The sequence below is a fragment of the Macaca mulatta genome, chromosome 11 (genome assembly GCF_049350105.2).
Source record: "Macaca mulatta isolate MMU2019108-1 chromosome 11, T2T-MMU8v2.0, whole genome shotgun sequence".
Taxonomy (NCBI): domain Eukaryota; kingdom Metazoa; phylum Chordata; class Mammalia; order Primates; family Cercopithecidae; genus Macaca; species Macaca mulatta.
In genome coordinates, this window is record NC_133416.1 from 117,316,480 (window position 1) to 117,342,994 (window position 26,515).

The 26,515-nt window shown below is 39.9% G+C and overlaps 1 protein-coding gene across 47 annotated transcripts in view; it reads left to right on the plus strand.

Annotated features, from left to right (window-relative positions):
- Positions 1–26,515, plus strand: part of IFT81 (intraflagellar transport 81) — a 90,173-nt gene that overhangs the window by 27,151 nt on the left and 36,507 nt on the right. For 46 of the 47 annotated variants that reach the window (XM_077954963.1, XM_077954924.1, XM_077954930.1 and 43 more), the window contains one exon: positions 8,603–8,749. In XM_077954963.1, the coding sequence (XP_077811089.1) occupies positions 8,603–8,749 (147 nt within the window). Of the gene's footprint in view, positions 1–8,602; positions 8,750–8,946; positions 9,028–11,352; positions 11,392–26,515 lie in introns of all 47 variants that reach the window. The other variant, XM_077954941.1, reaches the window with a different exon arrangement.

Sequence of the window (26,515 nt, forward strand, 5' to 3'; positions counted from 1 at the left end):
GCCCAGGCTGGAGTGCAGTGGCCGGATCTCAGCTCACTGCAAGCTCCGCCCCCCGGGTTTACGCCATTCTCCTGCCTCAGCCTCCCGAGTAGCTGGGACTACAGGCGCCCGCCGCCTCGCCCGGCTAGTTTTTTTGTATTTTTTTAGTAGAGACGGGGTTTCACCGTGTTCGCCAGGATGGTCTCGATCTCCTGACCTTGTGATCCGCCCGTCTCGGCCTCCCAAAGTGCTGGGATTACAGGCTTGAGCCACCGCGCCCGGCCAATTTTTCTGTATTTTTAGTAGAGACAGGGTTTTACCATCTTGGCCAGGCTGGTCTTGAACTCCTGACCTTGTGATACACCCACCTTGGCCTCCCAAAGTGCTGGGATTACAGAGCTTGCAATGAGCTGAGATCATGCCATTGCACTCCAGTCCGGGCAACAGTGCGAGACTCCCATCTCAAAAAAAAATGTATTTTTGGCCGGGTGCGGTGACTCACGCCTGTAATCCTAGCACTTTGGGAGGCTGAGGCAGGCAGATCACATGAGGCCAGGAGTTCGAGACCAGCCTGGCCAACATGGTGAAACCCTGTCTCTGTTAAAAATACAAAAATTAGCCAGGCGTGGTGATACATGTCTGTAATCCCAGCTACTTGGGAGGCTGAGATGGAAAAATCGACCCTGGGAGGCAGAGGTTGCAGTGAGCCAACATCATGCCTCTGTATTACAGCCTGGGTGGCAGAGGAAGACTCTGCCTCACAAAAAAAAAAAAAAAGAAAGAAAAAAAAAGAAAACATGTATTTTTAATTTCCACAAGTTTGTTAATTTACCAGTTTTGTTTCTGTTAATGATTTCGAACTTCATCCCATTGTAGTCAAATAAGATACTCTGTATGATATCTATCTTTTGAAATCTACTGAAACTTTTTTTTTTTGGACACAGTCTCACTCTGTCACCCAGGCTGGAGTGCAGTGGCGAGATCTCAGCCTCTATATGTCTCAGTTTTCTATATGTCTGCTAGATCTAGTTGGTTTATTTTGTTGTTTAAGTCCTGTATTTTCTAACTTATATTCTGCTTGTTCTATCCATTATTGAGATTGAATGTTGAAGTCTGAAACTATTATTATACAATTGTCTTTTTCTGTGTTCAATTCTGTCAGTTTTAGCTTCATATATTTTGATGGTCTGTCATTAGATGTGAGAATGTTTATAATTGCTTATAATCTTGCTGTATTGAACCTTTTATTAATAATGTCCTTCTTTGTTTCTTCTACTCTTTTAAAATTTAAAGTTATTTCATCTGATATTAATATAGTCACCCTGTTGTCTTTTGTTTATTATTTGAATGGAATATCTTTTTCCATCCTTTCACTTTCAATTTAGTTATGTCTTTGGATCTAAAATGAGTCTCCTGTAGACAGCATTACTTGGATCATGTGGTTTCTTGGGGGTTTTTTTTTGAGACGGAGTTTCGCTCTTGTTGCCCAGGCTGGAGTGCAATGGCATGATCTCAGCTCACTGCAACCTCTGCCTCCCTGGTTCAAACGATTCTCCTGCATCAGCCTCCTGAGTAGCTGGCGCTTGCCACCACGCCCAGCTAATTTTTTGTATTTTCAGTAGAGACGGGGCTTCACCATGTTGACCAGGCTGGTCTTGAACTCCTGACCTCAGGTGATCTGCCCGCTTCGGCCTCCCAAAGTTCTGGGATTACAGGCGTGAGCCACCGCGCCCGGCATGGATCACATGTTTTTTATCCATTCTGCCAATCACTGTCCTTTCATTGGATAGTCAATCTATTTATATTTAAAGTGATTACTGATAAACAGCAACTTCTGTCATTTTGCTATTTGCTTTCTATATGCATTATAGCTTTTTTGTCCCTCATTTCCTGCTTTACTGTCTTTTGTGTTTAGTTGATTTTTTATAGTGAAATGTTTAAATTCCTTTCTCATTTCCTTTGTGTATATTCTATAGCTATTTTCTTTGTGGTTACCATGGGGATTACATCCTAAAGTTCTATCACTGTGATTTGAATTTATACAAGTTGAACTTCAATAACATATAAAAACTCTGCTCCATTACAGCTACATCCCCACCCCTTTCAGTTGTTCATGTCACAAAATGACATCTTTACACATTGTGTGCCCAAAAACATAAACTAATAACTCTTTTAAATGTGTTAATCTCTTAAATTATATACAAAACAAAATGTGGAGTTATAAACCAAAATTACAGTAATACTAGCCATTCAGCTATTAATAATTGTGTTGTTTTAAATGTATAGTCTCTTAAATTATGTAGAGAACAAAAAGTGGATTTACAGACCATTGTTACACTAATACTAGCTTTCATAATTGCTCATGTATTTGCCTTTATTGAGATCTTTCTTTCTTATACAGCTTTGTGTTACTTCCTAGTATCTTTTCACTTCACCTTACAGGACTTATTTGAGCATTTCTTCCAAGGCAAGTGTAGTTTTAACAAAGTCTCTTAGCTTTTGCTTATCTGGGAATGTAGCTTTTGTTTATCTGGGAATGTTTTAATTTATTCCTTACTTTTTTTTTTTTTTTTTTTTAGAGATGAAGTCTCACTTCATTGCCCAGGATGGAATGCAGTGGCATGATCTCCACTCACTGCAATCTCCACCTCCTGGGTTCAAGCAGCTCTTCTGCCTCAGCCTCCTGAGTAACTGGGACTACAGGTGTGCATCACCACGCCCAGCTAATTTTTGTATTTTTAGTAGAGATGGGGTTTTGCCACATTGACCAGGCTGGTCTAGAACTCCTGACTTCAAGTGATCTACCTACCCCAGCCTCCCAAAGTACTGAGATTATAGGCATGAGCTACCACACCCAGCCTCTCCCTTACTTTTGAAGGACAATTTTGCCAGATATATGATTGTTGGTTGACAGTTCTTTCTCTTAGCATCTTGATATATTATCCCACTGCTTTCTGGCCTCCAAAGTTTCTGATTAGAAATACGCTGATCATCTTAATGAGGATCTCTTGTATGTGACTAGTCAGTCTCTTGATGCCTTCAGAATGTTCTTTGCCTTTGGCTTTTGACAGTTTGATTTTGTTGTTGTTGTTGTTGTTTCAGGAGTAGAAGTTTATTTTAAAAGGCCTTAGAGGCCAGGCGTGGTGGCTCACGCCTGTAATCCCAGCACTTTGGGAGGCTGAGGCAGGCAGATCATGTGGTCAGGAGTTTGAGACCAGCCTGGCCAATATGGTGAAACTCCATCTCTACCAAAAAAACACAAAAATTAGCCTGGGGTGGTGGCGTGCGCCTATAGTTCTCGCTACTTGGGAGGCTGAGGCAGGAGAATTGCTTGAACCTGGGAGGCGGAGGTTGTAGTGAGCCAAGATCACGCCACTGCACTTCAGCTTGGGCAACAGAATGAGACCCTGTCTCGAAAAATCAATAAATAAATAAATAAATAAATAAGTAAATAAATAAATAATCATCATAATAAAAGGCCTTAGAACAGAAAAGAAAGGAAGTGCACTTGGAAGAGACCCAAGCAGGCACATGAAGTTTAAAGAAAGAAGGTCAAGCACCAACAGTTTGATTTTAATGTATCTCAGTGTGTGTTCTTTCAGTTCATCTTTCTTGGAGTTTATTCTGCTTCTTAGATGTTTATATTTATATTTAATCAAATTGATGAAGTTTTCATACATTATTTCTTCATATATTCTGTCTGTCCCTTTCTCTTTGTCTTTTCTTTCTGGGACTCCCACAGTGCATATACTGGCCTACTTAATGGTATCCCACATGTCCCTTAGGCTCTGTTCACTTTTCTTCAATATTTTTCTCTTTCTATTTCTCAGACTTGATAATTTCCATTGACCTGTCTTCAAGTTCATGGATTCTTTTGTCTGCCTTCCCAAATCTGCCTTTGAATCCCTCTAGTGAATTTTTAATTTCAATATTGTACTTTTTAGCTCCAGGATTTCTTTTTCCTTTCTCTTTAGGTTTTCTCTGTATTTGGCATTTCCATTTTGTTAATACATTGTTTTCTTGATGTTCTCCACATCTTCGTGAGTTCTTTAAGCATCTTTAAGACAGTAGTTTTAAAGTCCTTATCTAGTTGATATGCCATCAGGTCTCTTTCAGAGAACTTCTATTGATTCATTTTTTTCCTCTGTTTTTATTTTTATTTTATTTTATTTTATTTTTTTGAGACAGAGTCTCACTCCATTGTCCAGGTGGAGTGCAGTGGCACAATCTCAGCTCACTGCAACCTCCACCTCCTGGGTTCATGCAATTCTCCTGCCTCAGCCTCCTGAGTAGCTGGGATTACAGGCTAATACAAAAATTAGCCATCACACCTGGCTAATTTTTGTATTTTTAGTAGAGACAGGTTTCACTATGTTGGCTAGACTGATCTTGGAACTCCTCACCTCAAGTAATCCAACTGCTTTGGCCTCCCAAAGTGGTAGGATTACAGGCATGAGCCACCGTGCCTGGTCTATTTTCAAATTTTTTTAACAATTTTATTCTAAAAAATAGAAACAGGGTGTCATTATGCTGCTCAAACTGGTTTCAAACTCCTGGCCTCAAGGGATCCTTCTGCCTTAGCCTCCCAAAGTGTTGGGATTATAGGTGTAAGCCACTGTGCCTGGCCTCATATTTTTCCTTTAGATGTATCATATTTTATTGTTTCTTTTTATGCTTTGTGATTTTTTTTGGTTGAAAAGTGGACATTGGAATCTCATAATGTAGTAACTCTGGAAATTAGGTTCTCTCTTTTCCCAGGGGTTTACTGTTTTTTTGTTATTGTTTTTGTTTTTTTGATTGGTGTAGACTGGGCCAAAGAATAGGCTAAAGTGTAAAGTTAAGATAGGGTGGGCACAGTGGCTTATGCCTACAATCTCAGCACTTTGGGAGGCCAAGATGAGTGGTTGAGCTCAAGAGTTTGAGACTAACCTGGGCAACATGGCAAGACCCTGTCTCTACTAAAAATGCAGAAATATAGCTTGGTGTGGTGGTGTGTACCTGTGGTCTCAGCTACTCACCAGGCTGAGGTGGGCAGATTGCTTGAGCCTGGTAGGCGGAGGTTGCAGTGAACCAAGATTGGGCCACTGCACTCCAGCCTGAGTGACAGAGCCAGACCCTGTCTCAAAAAAAAAAAAAAAAAAAAATTAAAAAAAAATTATCTCAGGTCTTTTCTGAGCCATTGCATTTCCCTGGACATGTGTGGTCACTTTCTAAATTTTCCCATATATGCAGTTGCTTTTTAATGTCTTAGTCTTAAATGTCTGGTTTCCAAAAAGGGAGAATGAGAAAAATTAAAGGGACAGAAAAAAGGATCCGGACCTATAAATCCTCTAGAAGTCACTTCAGTCAAAGGGGGAGGGACTTGTAATAATGGTGGAAGATGCAACAACAATGGCCTCCCTCTCTTTGTCTGCACCTCTGTGATCAGAAGTAGCACTCAGGTCACAGATCCCCAGTATTGGAAGACTAGGTCCTTTCTGTTCACTCTTGCTCCAGCAAGCTGTGTGCACGCTGCACCAGGAACATGTGTTTGGGGCTAGGGGTGGGAGATGAAACCTGCTACTGTGCTAAGGGCTGAAATTGATTGAAATTAGCCTCACTTTGCTGTCCAAGGTTTCCACTGGATGTTGCAAGCACTCAGTATTCCAACAATTACACTGGTAGAATCCGTGTGTTGTAATTATTTTGGAATATCAGAGCAATTGTTCACTAGGTGAGGAGACAGATTTCAGGTGCTTCCTGCTCCACCACCCTCTCAGAATCTCACCTCCTCAAACAGTTTCGAAACTAAAAGTAAAATTTATGCCTACATATTGTATTAGTCAGGGTTATCCTAATCAACCATATATCCTATTGGTTAGTCAGAACTAATAGGATATAGGTATATATAAAAGAGAGTTTATTACGGAGAATTGGCTCACACAATTACAAGGCAAAGTCATGATAGACCATCTGCAAGCTGGAGAAAGAGAAAATCCAGTAGTGGCTCAGTCCAAAGCCAAAAGCCTCAAGACCAGGGAAGACGACAGTGTAGCCTTCAGCGTGCAGCCGAAAGGCCAAGAGCCCAAGGAAGCTGTTGGTGTAAGTCTCAAAAGCTGAAAAACCTGGAGTCTGATATTCAAGGACAGTAGGACAGGAAGCATCCAACATGGGAAGAACAAAGAGAGCCAGTAGACTCAGCAAGCAAAGCTATCCCACCTTCCTCTCCCTGCCTTGTTCTAGCAGCACTGGCAGCTGATTGGACAGTGCCCACCACATTGAGAGTGGGTCTTTGTCTCCCAGTCCACTGACTCAAATGTCAGTCTCCTCTGGCAACACCCTCATAGACACACCCAGAAAAAATGCTTTACCAGCCACCTAAACATCCGTCAATCCTGTCAAGTTGACACCTAATATTAACCATCACATGTATTTACTTTCATTTTTGCTTTTATAAATGAGGGCTTTTCTTTCCTTATGTCTTCCGACTGATTTTGTCTATGAAAGCTATTGATTTGGTTTCTGTAGTTTTTCTATTGATTCTTTTGGACACATAATTATATATAACATGCAAATTCCAATTTTTCCTGTCAAATTTTTATGCTTCTAACTGCTGTCTCATGTCTATTAGCTAATACTTTCAACGCAGTAATTAAACTGTGTAAAGGTAGTGGGCATTTTTTTCTTGTTCCTGAGTTTAGTGGGAAATACCCTCATATTTTTCTATTAAATAAGATCCTGGTTTGGGAATGAAGTTTGTATTTATTTTATGTTACTTATTTTATTATTGAAGTATACCATCAATTCTTACACAGTTTGGTATTCTATCATTCCTTCTTCACCACTTTTTTTTTTTTCTCTTTTGAGATGGAGTCTCACTCTGTCACCCAGGCTGGAGTGCAGTGGTACAATCTTGGCTCACTGCAGCCTCCGCCTCCCACGTTCAAGGAATTCTCCTGCCTCAGCCTCTCAAGTATTTGGAACTACAGGTACACGTCACCATGCCTGGCTAATTTTTGTATTTTTAGTAGAAACAGGGTTTCACCGTGTTGGCCAGGCTAGTCTTGAACTCCTGACCTCAGGTAATCCGCCCGCCTTGGCCTCCAAAGTGCTGGGATTACAGGCATGAGCCACCATGCCTGACCCACTTTTTTTTTTTTTTTTTTTTTTTTTGCTTTGAGACAGGGTCTCTGTCACTCAGGCTGGAGTGCAGTACATGATCATGGCTCACTGCAGCCTCAACCTTTTAAACTCAAATGATCCTCCCATCTCAGCCTGCCAAGTAGCTGGGACCACAGGTGTGCATCACCACACCCAGCTATTTTTCTTTTATTATTTATTTTTTTTTTAGAGGCAGGGTCTCACTATGTTGCCTAGGCTGGTCTTAAACTCCTGGGCTCAAGTGATCCTCCCACCTTGACCACCCAAAGTGCTGGGATTACAGACGTGAGCTATTGCACCCAGCCTCCTTCATTGTTTAAGCTAGAATAGTTCTATGGAGTGAAACATTCCTTCATCATCACCTGTCTTTTCATTTTTTTTAAAAAAAGGACAATAGAATTTTTAAAGGATTTGTGCTAGAGATTTCGCTCCCCTGTCATATTTTCTTGAAAAATTATTTGTATACTTTCTCTTAAGACAGATTGGCTAATGTTTTTCTTAAACTAGTACACCTATGGTTCATTTAAGGAAATCTCCCAACAGTTACTAGCTAATATAAAATGCCGCTAAGAGTAGCTATTTGCATTTTGTAAACATTTGTCTAATTCTGGTGAGTCAGATGTTTGAGTTTGAACCTGCATTTTATTTATTAGAATGGCCCAAATATAATAGATGTTTTAATATTTCATTTTAAAAGTATGGATATTGAATTTAGTAAGATGACCCGTGTTGTAGTTTTGAGAAAGAAGCATTTTTTTTCTTCCAATAAAGGGAAACCCACCATGTAAAAATACAGTAGACTTGGTGTTACCGTCTATTGACTTGAACTGGGATGTATTTTCATTAGCATTTGAGTGTTATCTGAGAAGACTTTAATATTTTTCTTTTCCTTCTTTTTTTTTTTTTTTTTTTTTTTCCCGAGACAGAGTCTTGCTCTGTCACCCAGGCTGGAGCCCAGTGGCGTGATCTCAGCTTACTGCAACCTCCACCTCCCGGGTTCAAGTGATTCTCCTGCCTCAGCCTCCTGAGTAACTGGGATTACAGGCGCACACCACCATACCTGGCTAATTTTTGTATTTTTAGTAGAGATGGGGTTTTACCATGTTGGTCAGGCTGGTCTCAAACTCCTGACCTCGTGATCCGCCTGCCTCGGCCTCCCAAAGTGCTGGGATTACAGATTTGAACCACTGCACCTGGCCTAATATTTTTCTTATTAGCACATTTTTGTTTCTCTGCTGATATGTCTTACATTTTCAGAGCTTTGTCTTCCAAAGTGTTTGTAGGTTGGTATTTAATATACGTTGTATGTTCATATTCAGTATAATTGGTGATGATGAGTAGTAGGGCAAGGAGTATTGGTTAGGAGAGACCAAGCTGATATTGAAAATATAACTTGGTAAAATCTAAAAAATAGATAATTTCACAAGATAATAGGAAGCTGTTTGTATATCTTATTATATATTCATATTTAATGCTCAATCAGGCATCTATCATTTCCCGTAAAAAAGAAGCCAAAGCTGAAGAACTTCAGGAGGCCAAGGAGAAGTTAGCCAGCCTAGAGAGAGAAGCATCATTAAAGAGAAATCAGACCCGTGAATTCGATGGTACTGAAGTTTTAAAGGGAGATGAGGTAAGCTGAACCATTTCATGGGACAAGGGTATAAGTATTGTTTTTATGTGAAACTATTAGTGTGTTTGACTTTCTTAGTTTGAATGTTAATATTGGGAAGTTAATCTTATTTTATGAAACTTATTTAAAACTGAATAGTCTTTTTGCAATAATACTGAGATTTTTTTTTTTCTTTTTCTTTTTCTTTTCTTTTTGAGATGGAGTTTTACTCTTGTCACCCAGGCTGGAGTGCGATGGCGGGATCTCTGCTCACTGCAACCTCCACTTACCGGGTTCAAGTGATTCTTCTGTCTCAGCCTCCCACATAGCTGGGATTACAGATGCCTCCTACCACGCCCAGCTAATTTTTGTGTTTTTAGTAGAGACAGGGTTTTACCATGTTGGCCAGGCTGGTCTCGAACTCCCGATCTTGGATGATCCGCCTGCCTTGGCCTCCCAAAGTGCTGGGATTACAGGCGTGAGCCATCACACCTGGCCATACTGAGAATTTCTTGATGTAAAATGGCAGATATGTTAGTGATTTTACGAGATACTATATTCCAAATTTTCACTTTTTTTTTTTTTTTTTTTTTTTTTTGAGATGGAGTCTTGCTCCGTCACCCAGGCTGGAGTACAGTGGCGTGATCTTGGCTCACTGCAGTCACCGCCTTCTGGGTTCAAGTGATTCTCCTACCTCAGCCTCGTGAGTAGCTGGGATTACAGGTGGATGCCACCACACCCAGCTAATTTTTGTATTTTTAGTAGAAATGGGGTTTCACCATGTTGGTCAGGCTGGCAAACTCCTGACCTCATGATCTGCCCGCCTCAGCCTCCCAAAGTGCTGGGATTACAGGTGTGAGCCACCGTGGCTGACCCCAAATTTTCATTTCTTAATTAAGTGAATTTATATTGGATTTAATTATTATAAATATTAAATTATAAAAGTGAAAAACATTAGTAGCAAACAGATAATACAAAAATCTATATTTGTTGGTAAATGTATTTCCATAAAGGGCTAAGAAAATATCATTAAGTTATTTTGTCAGTAATGTATACTTGTCTGGTGGGACTGACATGATTAAAATGACCTCATCATAGAGGCTTACAAGTTTAAAAAAATACAATTGTATCTCACATTGCTATATACTTTAAATTTTGAACAATGCTTTAATAGCTTTTGTTTCATTTATCCTTCTGTCAGACTCATAAGATTAGTAGGACAAATAATATTTTTTATAGATGGCTAAACTCAAGCACCAAAAATATAATTTTCCATCCTCTTTTCATAAAATTAGCCCAGGAATGAATGAATACATGAAGTCAAATATCTTAGCTTGGTGCTTTTTTAGCAAAATAAAGTGATAGGTCATATTTTAATTCCTAAACATTGTCTGGACTTTACCAATTTTTACAGGCTTTTAAATTTTGTATTAGCTATTAGATCTCAGCAAAAGCTATTGTGGAAAGCTACTCTTGTCCAAACCTCATTTTTGACTTTGAAAAGTTGTTGAATCCATACTGTTACAAATTGGCGTGAACCTTCACTGTACCAAACAAATGAATTGTTCCCATAGTACCACTTTTCTCTGTGGTACTTCTGCTTGTACCCTCCCAATGTGCCTTTTAGCTTGTTGGGGAAGTAGTAGATTCAGGAAGTCAACATGTGATTGAAAAATTCCCTTGGCTTTTAACATCCACTTCCAAATTGTTTTAAGACATGGGAGGGAGTGTTTTAAATGATATTTGGAAGTCAACAGTGTATGCTTCGTGACATCCTTGCTGTCTGGAGAAAAAAAAGATTAATTATGCAGCAATTTCACTTTACAAGAGAGTATGCTACCTCCTGGCATTTTTATCTTTTCTTAAGAAAATGCTGCCTAAATGGCAAAAAATACTAATTGTTATGGCTGTATTTGGCATAAATAGTACTTATAATTCAGTATTAGATGTTCCCTCTGTGGAAATGTGAGGGAAAAAACCTAGTGCCAAGTTATTAGTCTTTATTTTTGAGAAATCATGGTGAACGGGAGAAGGATCTAGTGACAGGAAAAAAAAGCATTCTTTTTTTTAAGGGGAAAAAGATAGCATTTGGAAATGATAATTTTTGAACAATGTCTGGTCGGAAACAGAACAAATCAAGTAAGGTATTTGGCAGTTACCTAAAAGAACAGAAGGTATTGGGGAACATTAAGCATAATTTTATAAAGAACAAATCTTGGTATACCAATTTTATTTTCTACTTTGATAAAGTGATAGGCCATATGGACAAAATAAAAGAAGTTTCTTATATTTAAAATTATATAATACACCTGGAGGTATAATTCACTGAGGTGCCTGATTTGGTATCACATGGTTCACTGAGGTTTCTGGTTTGATATCACATAGTAATCTCCAAAAAATCATATCCTTTGCCCCCCACCTGTTAACACAGTTGGTGAGAAGGTATTGATAATTAGTGGCATGGTGTTTGGAAAGAACACTATGCCAGGAATCGCACGCAAAATGAGGAAAGGGGGAATCATGTTTATTGAGCACTTTTTATACAAAGCTCTATGCCAGGTACTTTGCAAACAGATACTTTTTTACTTCTTGTAAAAGGTGTTGTTATCATTTCCCTTTCACAGTTGAGTGATGCTCAAGGAGTTTGCAGTTTCACACAACTAGTAAGTGGCCAAGCTAAAACCCAGGACCTCTCCAAGATCTGTTGACCTTGAACAAATTACTTGACCTCCCTGAGGCTTCTCTATCTGTAAAATGGGGCTGATTGCTCTTTATTATCTCTGGGAAAGGCACATGAAATAATAGATGCTAAAGCTTCTGAGAAACTCAAAGGCTCAGTCAACATATAACACCTGGCATCTGAAAGTAATCATTGCCGTGGGTGGTATGTTACTATGTGTGTGAGAGGCAGCATAGTGGAGTGGTGAAGAGTGGCTCTAGAACTTGGTTGTTTGAGTGCAAATCCTGGTTTTGCCACTTACCAGATGGTTGACCTTGGACGAGTTCCTTACCCTCTTTATGCTCAGCTGTAAAATGTGAATGTTTGTAGGATATAACTCCTAAAATTATTCTGAGGATTAATTGAACATGCTTAGAACAGCACTAGGCACATAGTAAATGCTCAGTGTGTTAGTTCTTAGTATTTGTATATTTTTGTCATTCACTTGGATGAAGAATTTGAAAGCTAGAAATAGAGTTTACAGCTTAAAAGGTGAAACTAGTATTTCTCAGACTGGGAGCAATTTAGTGGAAATAAATATGAAATAGTTTCTGTTTAGGAATAAATAATTTACACAAATTTAAGATAGAATAAGATAGCACTAATGAGAGTAATTTTAGCTGCCATTCTCTGAGCAGTTACTGCATGCTCAGTCTTGAAAGCTTAAAAAATACAGCTTTAGTGATGGTTATACAGCAACGTGAATGTACTTAAAGCCACAGAACTGTATACTTGAAAATGGTTAAAGCAGTAAATTTTATGTTATCTCACAATATACCCTAATTCATCCTCTTGGAAAGCCTCTGAAGTAAATATTACCTCCATTTTGTAACCTAAGAAACAGAGACATTGAAATAATTTGCCCAAAGTCACGTAGTTAGCAGGTAAGAGAATATTGCCATCCTAATGGCAATATTTGATTACCATCAAATGTGAATCCTAAAATTTACCCATTCCAGTAGTGCCTTGGAGACGGCACCATTAGAATGGGTAAATTTTAGGATTCATATTTGACTCTAAAGAGGACTATACTGTGAACAATCATTAATTGGAAGTATTTATTTGTGGGAAATTATATGACAGCCATTTGTTTGGATATAAAACTTTATTCCTTGATTGTCCATATGTAGTTGTTTGATTGATCTTATCTTGGAAAAATTTAGGAACATAACGTGTTAATAAACATAAATGTAACAAGTTCTAGACGTATACAGTGATACAATGATTTATATTCATTTGTCATTTTCTTTTTAGAGGTCCATTAGCAGTTTTTAGTTTGGTGGTGAAGTATACATTTTGATGCTTCCTACTGCCATTAAAGTTAATATTCCAGATGTTACATACTGTCTAAGAGTTTTAGCTCTTCTGATTGCAGATGCTACAGACATTTTTTCTTTACTAGGCCTTTTTATTAGTATTTCATTGGTTTTCCTTATTAGTAAAAGATGAAGTTTCTAGAAGTACTTTCCCTCCATTGTACTTTATCATTTTAACATTTTATTTTCATAAAGTAAGACAGTACACAGGAATAAGCACAGGCATGTATTTATCTCTTACTCTGCCAGAGTCCTGACATAAGTAGGAATTGCTTGAACAGTTGAAATGATCTTCTCAGTGATAAAAGATACATTTTCCTACCCATCCAGTCAATCTTGATTTCTTTCTCTTCATACCAGTATTTGGAAGATGATAGAAACTACACTCTATTAAATGATTACATTTAGTTTAGCAATTACACCCTGCTAACGTAACTGAAAATAAATAGTAATGAATAATCATTTATGCATTTTTAAAAACTGTGTTAGTAATAGGTGATGTGTTGAATTGGCAAACAAAACCTGAATTCTACCACATTATATTTATTATAATCCCATTAATGGCATTTTGTTTAAGCACAGTGCCTCTATCTACCAAGATGATTCTGAACTATAATTCCATCATGTGTTTCAGGTTGACTATTTCTTCCAGCTTTTTGTCATATGCAAACTATTGATGGCTCTACAGCCAGACTGCTAAATCCAACTCCTGGTTCTACTACTTACAAGAAATGGGGTGTCAGGCAAGTCAGCTTAAACCCTCTGTGTGTCTCAGATCCTTTATCTGTAAAAACTGGGAATAGTAATTACAGCCAGGCACAGGCTCACGCCTGTAATTCTACCACTTCAGGAGGCCAAAGTGGGAGGACTGCTTGAGGCCAGGAGTTTAAGACCAGCCTGGGGAACACAGTGAGACCACATCTCTACAAAACAAAACAAAAAAAGAAAATTAGCTGGGCATGGTGGCTCGTGCCTGTAGTCCAAGCTTCTCAGGAGGCTGAGGTGGGAGGATCACTCGAGCCTAGGAGTTTCAGGCTGCAGTGAGCCATGATCACACCACTGCACTCTAGCCTGCGTGACAGAGTGAGATCCTGTCTCTGAAAAAAAAAAAAAGAAAGAAACCTAAATAAAAAAAAAATTGTACTTACAGAGTTGTACAATGACATAAATGAGAATAATGTATATAAGAAGACTAGTATGATATCTGGCACATTGTAATTGCATAATTTAAAAAATTATTATTTATCTAAAATATTGATAATAATAAACAAATTAGGATAAAGGGCAAATCTCCATGGCATTTTTTGTGTGTACATTTCTTCAGAGATGACAGCAATCAAAATATTTTGAGACTATCAATTCAACCAGATTTATATTAAGATATACTTAAAATCCAATATAAAAACCTTTGAGATATAAAAACAGTAAAATATTCCAGCACAATGTGCTGTAATCCCAGCACATTGGGAGGCCAAGACGGACGGATCACGAGGTGAGGCGATCGAGACCATCCTGGCTAACACGGTGAAACCCCGTCTCTACTAAAAAATACAAAAAACTAGCCGGGCGAGGTGGCGGGCGCCTGTAGTCCCAGCTACTCGGGAGGCTGAGGCAGGAGAATGGCGTAAACCCGGGAGGCGGAGCTTGCAGTGAGCTGAGATCGTGCCGCTGCACTCCAGCCTGGGCCACAGAGCGAGCCTCCGTCTCAAAAAAAAAAAAAAAAAAAAAAAGAGACAGTCATGTCTCTTTTTGCCAGAGTCCCATGTGAGCGTGACTAAAATGGATGAAAAGTCTGGAAACTTTTCATATCAATAATTGATTATGTATTAACTGAAACAAAAGACTAGAGAAAGACACAGTGGGAATTGATTATGTATTAAGGAATAAAAGACTGAAGAACGACATAATAAATAGTTAAAGGATTATGAAAAAGATGGTGTTCAGAAAAAAATTAACATGCAGGCCTGAGACTGCTATCCCTAGAAAGGTCTGCTTGCAAAGTTGGCCCTTGGCTGGCATCTGGGGGAACTTGGTTCTTGGATGGATTCCTGCCATTCGCTGATAAGAATGGCTCACCTTGCCTAAAGTATATGAAGAGTGTGGTTTATGTCGAGCTCCTGCTTGCCTTTCCTTCCTCCCTCTCTCCCTCCCTGCCTGCCTCCCTCTCTCCCTCCCTGCCTGCCTGCTTCCCTCCTCCCTCCCTCCCTCCCTTCCTTCCTTCCTTCGTTCTTTCTCTCTCTCTCTCTCTTTCTCTTTCTCTCTCTCTCTCTCTCCTCTTCCTGGAATATTGGTACAGGGTAGGCAGAATGTGCCTAGATGATCAGCTCCTAGTAAAAACCCTGGGAACTAAGTCTCCAATGAGCCTCCCTGATCATTTCATGTGTGTTGTTACAACTCATCGCTGGAGGAATTAATTATGCCCTTTGTGACTGCAGTGGGAGACAACTTTTAGAAGTTTGCACCTGGTTTCCTCCAGATTTCACCCCATGTGCCTTTTCCCTCTGCTGATTTTGCTTGGTATTCAGTGTAATAAATCATAGCCAAGAGTATGACTGTATGCTTTGAGTCCTCCCAGTGAATCACTGAATCTAGAGATGATCTTGGGGACCCCTGACACAGATGGATTAGTGGTTTTTGTTTGTTTGTTTATGAGAAAGCCAAATTAGGATCAGCGAATGGTGATTAGAATGAAATATTTGATTGACTAGAGAAAAATGTCTACCACTTGAGCTTTCTTCAGTAATGGAGCAGGCTGACAGTCTCACTCTGTCACTCAGGCTGGAGTGCACTGGCATGATTTCAGCTCACTGCAACCTCCGCCTCCCAGGTTCAAGCGATTCTCATGCCTCAGCCTCCCAAGTGTCTGGGATTACAGGCGCCCACCACCATGCTCGGCTACGTTTTGTATTTTTGGTACAGACGGAGCTTCACCATGTTAGCCAGACTGGTCTTGAACTCCTGACCTCAAGCAATCTGCCCACCTCGGCCTCCCAAAGTGCTGGGATCACAGGCTTGAGCCAGCTCACCCAGCCCAGATAAGGGACATTTTTGAAGTAATGTGTGCAGTAAGTAGAAGAACATTGGAGATCAGTATTTTGGGTGTTTTAATTTTTTTTTTTTTTTTTTTTTTTTGAGACAGAGTCTTGCTCTGTCACCCAGGCTGGAGTGCAGTGGCGCTATCTTGGCTCACTGCAAGCTCTGCCTCCTGGGTTCACGCCATTCTCCTGCCTCAGCCTCCTGAGTAGCTGGGACTGTAGGCGCCTGCCACCACGCCCAGCTAATTTTTTTGTATTTTTAGTAGAGACAGGGTTTCACCATGTTAGCGGGGATGGTCTTGATCTCCTGACCTTGGGAACTGCCCGCCTCGACCTCCCAAAGTGCTGGGATTACAGGCGTGAGCCACCGCGTGTGGCTGGGTTTTTTAATCTTAAAAAATCTGATTATGCCAGGTGTGGTGGTTCATGCCTGTATTATTTTTTAAATACCTGGTGGGAAACTTAAATTTGCCATTTAATCTGGTAGCCTTCAGCTACCTCTTTTGGTATGATTTTTGCTGTTTCATAGGCAGCAATCTAAGCTTGAAGACTTTCTCTCACTTACTGGAAGGACAAAGAATAGAACATGTGCCTCTTGTAGTAGTGCCAGTAGCTAGTGATTTTACCATCTTAGTCACCTTGATCTCTCTGATTCTCTGCTTTCATAATTTGAAAAAGCAAACAAAAAACCAGTCCCAATGATATACAGTACTAGTGCCCTTCCCAAAGTGATCATTTGTATGAATGCATGCCTTTGGGATCTGAATTTTTTTTTTTTTTTTTTTGAGGCGGAGTCTCGCTCTGTCGCCCAGGCTGGAGTGCTGTGGCCGGATCTCAGCTCACTGCAAGCTCCGCCTCCCGGGTTCCCGCCATTCTCCTGCCTCAGCCTCCCGAGTAGCTGGGACTACAGGCGCCCGCCACCTCGCCCGGCTAGTTTTTTGTATTTTTTAGTAGAGACGGGGTTTCACCGTGTTAGCCAGGATGGTCTCGATCGCCTCACCTCGTGATCCGCCCGTCTCGGCCTCCCAAAGTGCTGGGATTACAGGCTTGAGCCACCGCGCCCGGCCCTGAATTTTTTTTTATAGCAACAAATGAACCTCTGGTTAAGGTTCCATTGGAACTCATGCAATGAAAGGTCACCCCTGGTTTATGGTGTATGGGTGTATTATAGTCCATTGTGTTTTCTCCCCTGACCATTACAAGAAGCTCAGCTGTTTTGCAGTTATAGCTACTTTTAAAATATGCTTGGTCAAGTAATATTTATAAGCAGCTTTAGAAAGGGCCAGCCAATTCATTCTACAGCTACTGACAGAAATCCTAGAGCTAAATTGGAAAGATTATGAAATCTTCTTAAAATACTTCAAAGAGAAGCACATTGAAGATAAGGGAATCCTGGCAAGATGTGCTGCAGCTGTCAGGTCCTGAAAAATTAGGAATCAAATTTTGACACTTGTAATTGAATCATCCACCCTTCTAAGTGAGCCCAGGCAAACCTGTGATATTTTTAGAACCTTTCAAATCACATTGTACTCTTTAGAGTTCATAGCAGGACCTGAGGCCCCTGAAATTTCCCAAGAGATGGAACAAAACAGAATCAAATAAATTTGGCTCAGTTCACTGTAATAGAAGTGTAGTGCATTATGCATGCAGTCTAGGTAATGCCACACTTTTAACCCCAAATTTTAAAACTTTTCATGGATTTTTTTTTCTGGATAATTAACTGCTTGGACAGCAGTCGAAGCACCCATTAGAGATAGTAACAGCTGTGTGGTGGTGATTTGATTTATAATAGAAGCACAGAGACCTTGGATTGTGTGACTGTGCTCTACAGATGGATGTTCCTGTGTCACAAATTTCATTTAATACAGATTTCTACCCACATATATCATATTGATTATTACAGACTCTCTTAAAAGATTGAGCAGTTAACTAGCCACTACCATATGTAGATAATTACATTGCTTATGCTTGACTTGGTGAGATTTTCTAATTTACAGTTGAAAATGTGCCACTAACAGGTTAGAAAAGGTTAGGATAGTATTTGTATGTGTGTTTATATGGCACTAGTTGTGATGGGTGGTTTAAAAAGACTGTCATTTTAGCAGATTACAAAGGCTGCTTTGAAACATTTTCTCTTGCCTTAAAACAAACAGCAACTCTGAGACCAGACTTCAGGGAATCCAAATAATTTATTGGAGCGTGACATGATGGCCTTTTCAGGTTTTCTTCAAGTCAGAAGTTCTGTCTAGAGCACAAGACACTGACAAATGAGCAGAAAGACTGTGGCCTTTGTGTATATTCATGCCACTCCTAAACAGTTGGTTCTATCTCATCTCATGCCTAACTCCCTTGAGCCAATTCCTGTAGTTGTCTATGCTTATACATCATTTGATGAAATATCTGACAAAGATGTGATTTAATTAAGAAATGGAAAATAGCCTGGATGTTGTACTAACAGTATTTGAAAAGTGTTCATTCTAGTTATTTTTTTCTAACTTACTGAACTTTGGTAAGTAGTATTAATTTCTCTATGGGTTCCTAGTGCTTTTTTATTTTAAAAAATGGCTCTGGCTGGACGCAGTGGCTGATGCCTGTAATTCCAGCACTTTGGGAGGTCAAGGCAGGAGGATCACCTGAGGTCAGGCGTTCTAGACCAGCCTGGCCAACATGGTGAAACCCTGTCTCCACTAAAAATACAAAAATTAGGCCAGGTGCGGTGGCTCACGCCTGTAATCCCAGCACTTTGGGAGGCCAAGGCAGGTAGATCACGAGGTCAGGAGATCAAGACCATCCTGGCTAACACGGTGAAAACCCATCTCTACTAAAAATACAAAAAAATTACCCAGGCATGGTGGCAGATGCCTACAGTCCCAGCTACTCGGGAGGCTCAGGCAGGAGAATGGCATGAACCTGGGAGGCAGAGCTTGCAGTGAGCCAAGATCACGCCACTGCACTCCAGCCTGGGCGACAGAGCAAGACTCCATCTCAAAAAAAAAAAAAAAAAAAAAAAATTAGCCGGGTCTGGTAGCTTGCCTGTAATCCCAGCTACTCGGGAGGCTGAGGCTAGAGAATCGCTTGAACCTGAGAGGTGGAGGTTGCAGTGACTCGAGATTGTGCCATTGCATTCTAGTCTGGGAGACAAGAGCAAGACTCCGTCTCAGAAAAAAAAAAAAAAAAAATGGCTTTGTGGTTCTTAAACAATATAAAGTGCTTATTATATGATAGTCTTTTTTTTTAAAATTTATTTATTATTATTATACTTTAAGTTGTAGGGTACATGTGCATAACGTGCAGGTTTGTTACATATGTATACTTGTGCCATGTTGGTGTGCTGCACCCATCAACTCATCATTTACATCAGGTATAACTCCCAATGCAATCCCTCCCCCCTCCCTATATGATAGTCTTAAGTCTTCACAGCTAATTACTTTGAAAATCATTTTCATGCCAGATATTGAGGGAGAAAATTTACAGTAGGAGCAGCAATTCTTGCTTCACATAAATATCTAGAATGATGCCTGGAATCCATTAATTCTTTTGAGTTTTCTGATAAGCGAAAAACATTTATAAATGGTTACATTCTTAGAGAAATAAACTGCCTATCCATTACAGAAGCTAGCTCAGATTCTGATCATTACTCTTAAAGGTTGTAAAACATATTAAATACACAAAAGGAAAAAGAACATCTGTCAGTTTCCATTTTGATCACAAGGGAGCCGAGTCTTTAAAATTGATCCTGAAGCCAGAAGCTAGCACTGTAAAGCATTAGTCCATTACAAAAGAGATAAAGATTAGAGTTTCACACAACTGAGTACTCTCTCAGCACCTGCTAGCATAAATCACAAAGTATTAATCTTATTTGATCTCAGCATCTAAAATGATGGCTGCTCTTTCATAGAAGACTAACAGATTACAAATGTATATGGGTATAAATACATGGGTATTTGTACAAATGTATATGGGTAGTAATAGCTGCCATAATGGGCTTTCCTGCCCAGTGGCAAGCTTTGTAGTTCACTTTACTGACAAATTCGTTTGGTTTACCTGTTAACGATACACTATGGGAAGGTTTTTCCTTAATGTTCTAAGAATTTGTTGCTTACCTCCTATGCCTTTAAAAATTATTTTTTTCATTTATAGGCAAAGGTGACTGGCTGAGAGTTCTTTATAATATCTTGCCCAGCGACAGCAAAGGTTGAGTGGATTAATATCTTGGCACACCTGCAATGTTTGTGGCACGTGTGTGTACCGGAGCATACCCCATTTAGGAAGCTCTGCTCCGGAGCAGTGCTGCTCAAAGTGTGGTCTGTAGACTAGTTTCAGTTCAGAGACTGTTAGTTTCTTCTAATCTGCAGCCATATAAATTGAGAGGAAACATTTAGAAACCCTTATAGTCATTTGACCTCAGTATTTTCATTATTTTACAAAAATATCCGATGAACAAATGTTTAGAAATTTTTTTAAAAACTGGTCCTTTATCCTTAACAGATAGTTTGAGAAGTCCTGCTACTCGTAGAAGTGGAGTTGGTGAGCCATAGAATATGTACAGTTTCTACTTCAGTAGACAAGCCAAGTTGTTTTCCAGACTGTTGCTCTAAATTACATATCTCGCTCTCTACTTCCTCCACATCATCACCAACACTTGATATTGAAAGATTTTTTTATTTTTGCCAATTGGGTAGGTGTGAAAATGGCATCTCATTGTTGTCTTAATTTTTTTTTTTTTTTTAGATGGAGTCTGTCTCTGTTGCCCAGTATCTTCTCTGGCTTTGAGAAATTTGGCTCCCTTTTTCTATATTGCATTTATTTATTTGCTCAATCAGTTAACTTGCTTGTTTGCTCGATTTAAACAATCTATCAACTACTCCGGCCTCCTTTTTTACACACCAATTCTGTGCCCCTATCCCACCAACCACATTTTAACCCTCTGTGTCTATATTCCCCATGACTCCTCGCTCACCCCTCTGTGTCCTCAGCTGCCAGGCCTGCTAGCCTATGTCTCTGTGTGTTTCCTCAGCCCCTAACCCCATCATTGCATATCCTTAGCCATTCAGCCTTTTGATCTGTACTTCCATTAACTCCCCCTACTCCCCTGTGTCCCCAGTCACCAGGCTTCTGGTCCACACTTCTAATACAACTTCCCAAGTCCCCTCATTTCCCAGTATCCTCGACCTCTGAACCCTGTACCCCGCCATGCCTCTATGCAGCTCCCCAACCTTACTGGTACCTTCATGCAGCTCTCTTATCTACTGCCCACCTCTCCAGCCACCATTTTGACCCCTGTGAACCAGGAATGGAAGGGAAGAGGAGGGCAATTTTTACCCTTACTCTCATCTGAGTGTACAGCAGAGTTTACCAGAGGCTTCACAAATGATCAGGCCATTGCTCTGGCAGCTAATGGAATTAGTACTTGTGTTTTATAAGTCTGAAGATTTAGCTTCAATGTGTTCATCAGTTTTGGTTTTTGTATGACATTGAAGATTCAGAAATAACCTAAAATCCAAATGATAATTAAAAGAAACCACGAATGGAAGAAAAAACATTGATAATGTGTTTTCTTTGTTCTAATTAATTGTGGAATAGTAGAGCTCTTAGAATGCTTTGATGGCTACCTATTGCTTAATCATATGTAACTGATTAATCTGACCTAGACTACTCTTCCATTAGGTATTATATATAATGAATATCAAATAATAACCAATCAGCATAAAGCACACTCAGTAATTTGTAGGTTTGTTCTTTCATCAGAAACATTTATAGCTTTCAGCTTTTAAAAATAGTTCTGGAGCACAGCAAGATAGAGAAGGGGAAAATTGGCCTCTATATTACAGAGGATAGCAGATGAACAGGGTTGATTTCATTTTGGGCACTTTGCCCAGGACACTTTTAATAGCATATATAGTTACTCTAGGGATTCTGAATCTGTGGTTATGTCAGGCTTACACATTTATTCTTTAAAAGGAAAATTTGCAAGTTATTAGACTTCAGGTACATTAGTATGACTTAATTTTTTAATTTTTAAAGAAGTTTCTATAATGCAGTTATTGAAAATTTGTGGTGTGAGGGCTGGATTCCTTAATATTAAAACTAACCTAATCATGGATAGAAAAATATTTTAAACTTTCTTCTTCTAAAACACAGTGTGTTCCTCAGTTCTTTCAAAAATTTTTGTTTGTTTTTGTTTGGTTTGTTTGTTTTTGTTTTGTTTGTTTGTTTTTTTGAGATAGAATCTCGCTCTGTCACCCAGGCTGGAGTGCACTGGCACTATCTCAGCTCACTGCAACCCCCGCTTCCCAGGTTCAAGCGATTCTCTTGCCTCAGCCTCCCGAGTAGCTGGGATTACAGGCACACACCACCACGCCTGGCTAATTTTTTATATTTTTAGTCGAGATGAGGTTTCGCCACGTTGCCCAGGCTGGTCTCAAACTCCTGAGCTCACACAGTCCCCCCACCTCAGCCTCCCAAAGTGCTGGGATTACAGCTGTGAGCCACCGCACCTGGCCAACTCTTTCAAAGTTTAAGTCAAGTTTAAAAGATGTCTAAACTAGGAATTGGAAGTTTATTTAATGTGAAGAATTTTTAATCTTAATATTTTAAAGGAATGTTTGTATACTCAGGAATCAAGTATTTTAGAAAAAAAATTAAATTTTAGAGATGCTGTACTTTCTATTTTACTACTTTATAAGTTAGAATTATTGACCTTAGAATTTGCTTTAAAAATTGGAAGGAAAAGCCAGGCACAGTGGCTCATGCCTGTAATCCTAGCACTTTGGGAGGCCAAAGTGGGCGGATCACCTGAGGTCAGGAGTTCGAGACCAGCCTGGCCAACATGGTGAAACCCCATCTCTACTAAAAATGCAAAAATTAGCCAGGCATGGTGGTGCATGCCTGTAATCCCAGCTACCCGGGAGGCCGAGGCAGGAAAATCGCTGGAACCCTGGAGGCAGAGGCTGCAGTGAGCCAAGATTGTGACACTGCACTCCAGCCTGGGTGAGAAAGCAAGACTTAAGAAAAAAAAAATTGGAAGGAAAAATACCAATATGGGCTGGGCACAGTTGCTCATGCCTGTAATCCCAGCCCTTTGGGAGGCCAAGGTGAGTGGATCACCTGACGTCAGGAGCGAGAGACCAGCCTGGCGTGGTAGCAGGCACCTGTAATCCCAGCTACTTGGGAGGCTGAGGCAGGAGATTCGCTTGAACCTGGGAGGTGGAGGTTGCAGTGAGGGGAGATTGCGCCGCTGCACTCCAGCCTTTGAGACAAGAGCAAGACTCCATCTCAAAAAAAGAAAAATAACAATATGGTAATAGAGCTTGTGTTGGGATAGTGGCTTTGAGTGAACTTTTCCTTTTTTCTGTTTTCCAAAATTTCAACAATATGTTCATTACTTTTATTATTTATAAAATTATTTATTAACTATCCCCCAAAATTAGCTTTAAGAAGCAGTGGACATTAAAAAGGCTAAGATTCTTTTTTTTTTTTTTTTTTTTTGAGACGGAGTCTCAGTCTGTTGCCCAGTCTGGAGTGCAGTGGCGCGATCTCATTGCAACCTCCGCCTCCCGGGTTCAAGCAATTCTTCTGCCTCAGCCTCCCAAGTAGCTGGGACTACAGGCACATGGCTGGTCTTGAATTCCTGGACTCAAGCAGTCCCCCACCTCAGCCTCCCAAAGTGCTGGGATTATAGGCGTGAGCCAACTTGCCCAGCCAATATTATTTTATATAGTACAAAAATCTGGAAATTATTAGTAGTCTTAATACAGAAGAGGAAGTGTTTTTTTAAGTATTATGTTCTGTTTCAGAAATATCAGAAATTTCTGGCATTTTCTTCTGGCGTTTGCTTCTTACATTGAGCAATACTGTACAGTCATACATTGCTTAATGACAAGGATACATTTTGAGAAATGCACTGTTAGGCAGTTTTGTTGTTGTGTGAACATCATAGACCTTACACAAACCTTGATGATATAGCCTACTACACAACTAGACTGTATGCCATAGCCTATTGCTCCTAGGCTGCAAACTTGTGCAGCATGTTACTATACTAAATACTGTAGGCAACTGTAACAGAGTGGTAGGTATTATTTGTTTATCTAAATAGACCTAAACTTAGAAAAGGTACAGTAAAACTATGGTATTGTAGGCCAGGCACGGTGGCTCACGCCTGTAATCCCAGCACTTTTGAGGCCGAGTCCGGTGGATCACTTGAGGCCAGGAGTTCAAGACCAGCCTGATCAACATAGTGAAACCCCATCTCTACTAAAAATACAAAAATTAGCCAGGCATGGCGGTGGGTGCCCCTAATCCCAGCTACTCAGGAAGCTGAGGCAGGAGAATCACTTGAACCTGGGAGGCAGAGGTTGCAGTGAGCCAAGATGATGCCATTGCACTCTAGCCTGGGCAACAGAGTGAGACTCCATCTCAAAAATTATGTATATGATATTGTAATATTATACAAAGAAATCTTTCTTTCTTTCTTTCTTTCTTTCTTTCTTTCTTTCTTTCTTTCTTTCTTTCTTTCTTTCTTTCTTTCTTTCTTTCTCTCTCTCTTTCTTCCTTCCTTCCTTCCTTTCTCTTTCTTTCCTTCTTTCTTTTTCTTTTCTCCCCTCTCCTCCCCTCTCCTCTCCTCTCCTCTCCTCTCCTCTCCTCTTTTCTTTTCTTTTCTTTTCTTTTCTTTTGAGACTGAGTCTCACTCTGTTGCCCAGACTGGAGTGCAGTGGTGTGATCTCAGCTCACTGCAACCTGTGCCTCTGGGTTCAAGCGATTCTCTTGCCTCATCCTCCTGAGTAGCTGGGATTACAGGTGAGCACCACCATGCCCAGCTAATTTTTATATTTTTAGTAGAGACGGGGTTTCACCATTGAAGGAGGGGCAGGCACCATGTTGGCCAGGCTGGTTTCGAACTCCTGACCTCAAGTGATCCAACCATCTTGGCCTCCCAAAGTATTGGGATTACAGGCATGAGCCCCCACACCCAGCCTTGAATTCCTTTAAATATTATGCTACTTTGTTTGCTCTTCCAAACTGTAGTTGGTATTACTTAATAATGGGGTGTTTCCATTAGAGTTGTAACTTTTTTCCATTATTAGTTATAACTTTGATATCATGGGTAGGTAAATAGATAAATTAGATAACTACGAGTTTTCACTAACTTGGGATATTCTTAGCTTTTTAACATTTGGGATGAGTACCATCCCAGTGTCTCAGATGTCTGATAGCAATATATAGTCACAGTACATTTCTTAAGTGATAAATAGTAGCTACAAGTGTTGATGGTTCTGGTTGGCTATATTAGTCCCAGTAGTCCAATGGACTGCTACCAAAATAGTACAGTACATGAGATATACCATGATAAAACCACAACCAGAATTGTGGTCATTATCTCCTCCTTTTTCTTCTTTTTTAAGCCTTTTTATTTTTATAAGATTGTGTTTCTGTTTTCCTAATCCTTATTTGTAAAGTCTAAAATGAATAGCTTTTATATAAGGATTTAGAATATTTAAGGCCAGGCACGGTGACTCATGCCTTTAATCCCAGCACTTTGGGAGGCCAGGGTGGGTGAATCACTTGAGTAGAGGACTTCGAACCAGCCTGGGCAACATAGTGAAATCCCGTCTTTACAAAAAATGCAAAAATTAGCCAGGCGTGTTGCTCTGCACCTGTGGGCCTCCTACTCAGGAGGCTGAGGCAGGAGAATTGCTTGAGCCCAGGAGGTTAAGGCTGCAATGAACTGTGATCCCACCACTGCACTACAGCCTGGGCAACAGAGCAAATCCTATCTCGAAATATATATATATATATATATATACACACATGCATACATATATATACACATAAATATTTTATATGTATACATATACATATACACATAATATATACATATATATGTACATATAATGAGTCAAAAAATTAAAAACACAAAATATTTAAACACTCTGGGTGACAGAGTGAGATTTGGTCTCAAAAAAAAATAAATAAATATAGGAATTCATTTGGTAAGTACTGTTTATTATCTATTATGTATTTTTTTTTTTTTTTTTTTAATTTGAGACGGAGTCTCGCTGTGTCGCCCAGGCTGGAGTGCAGTGGCCAGATCTCAGCTCACTGCAAGCTCCGCCTCCCGGGTTCCCGCCATTCTCCTGCCTCAGCCTCCCGAGTAGCTGGGACCACAGGCGCCGCCACCTCGCCCGGCTAATTTTTTTTGTGTTTTTAGTAGAGACGGGGTTTCGCCGTGTTAGCCAGGATGGTCTCGATCTCCTGACCTTGTGATGCCCGTCTTGGCCTCCCAAAGTGCTGGGATTACAGGCTTGAGCCACCGCGCCCGGCCTATTATCTATTATGTATTAGGCACTGTGCCAGATACAGAGGATACAATGCAGAGTTGCTTAGAGCAAGATACTTGCAGGTCCTGCCCTCATCAAGCTTAAGGAATAGTGGGGAAAACAAATACTGAACTGAAATTTAAAATGGTGGCAATCGTTACACAGAACTGAATAGGCTCTGCAAATAAGTAACAGGAGTTTAACCTGGGTAGGGATGAAGACAGGAAGGTGGGGCTTGAGAAGTTTTCTAATAAAACTAAATTATTAAGTTATTATATCATTATTATATAATTATATAAAGTCTTATAATAAAACGAAATTATATATGTGTGACACATGTTGGGAAGTAGAAAAGAAAAAATGTTAATACATTGAGTTTATACAGATGTATGATATTTAGC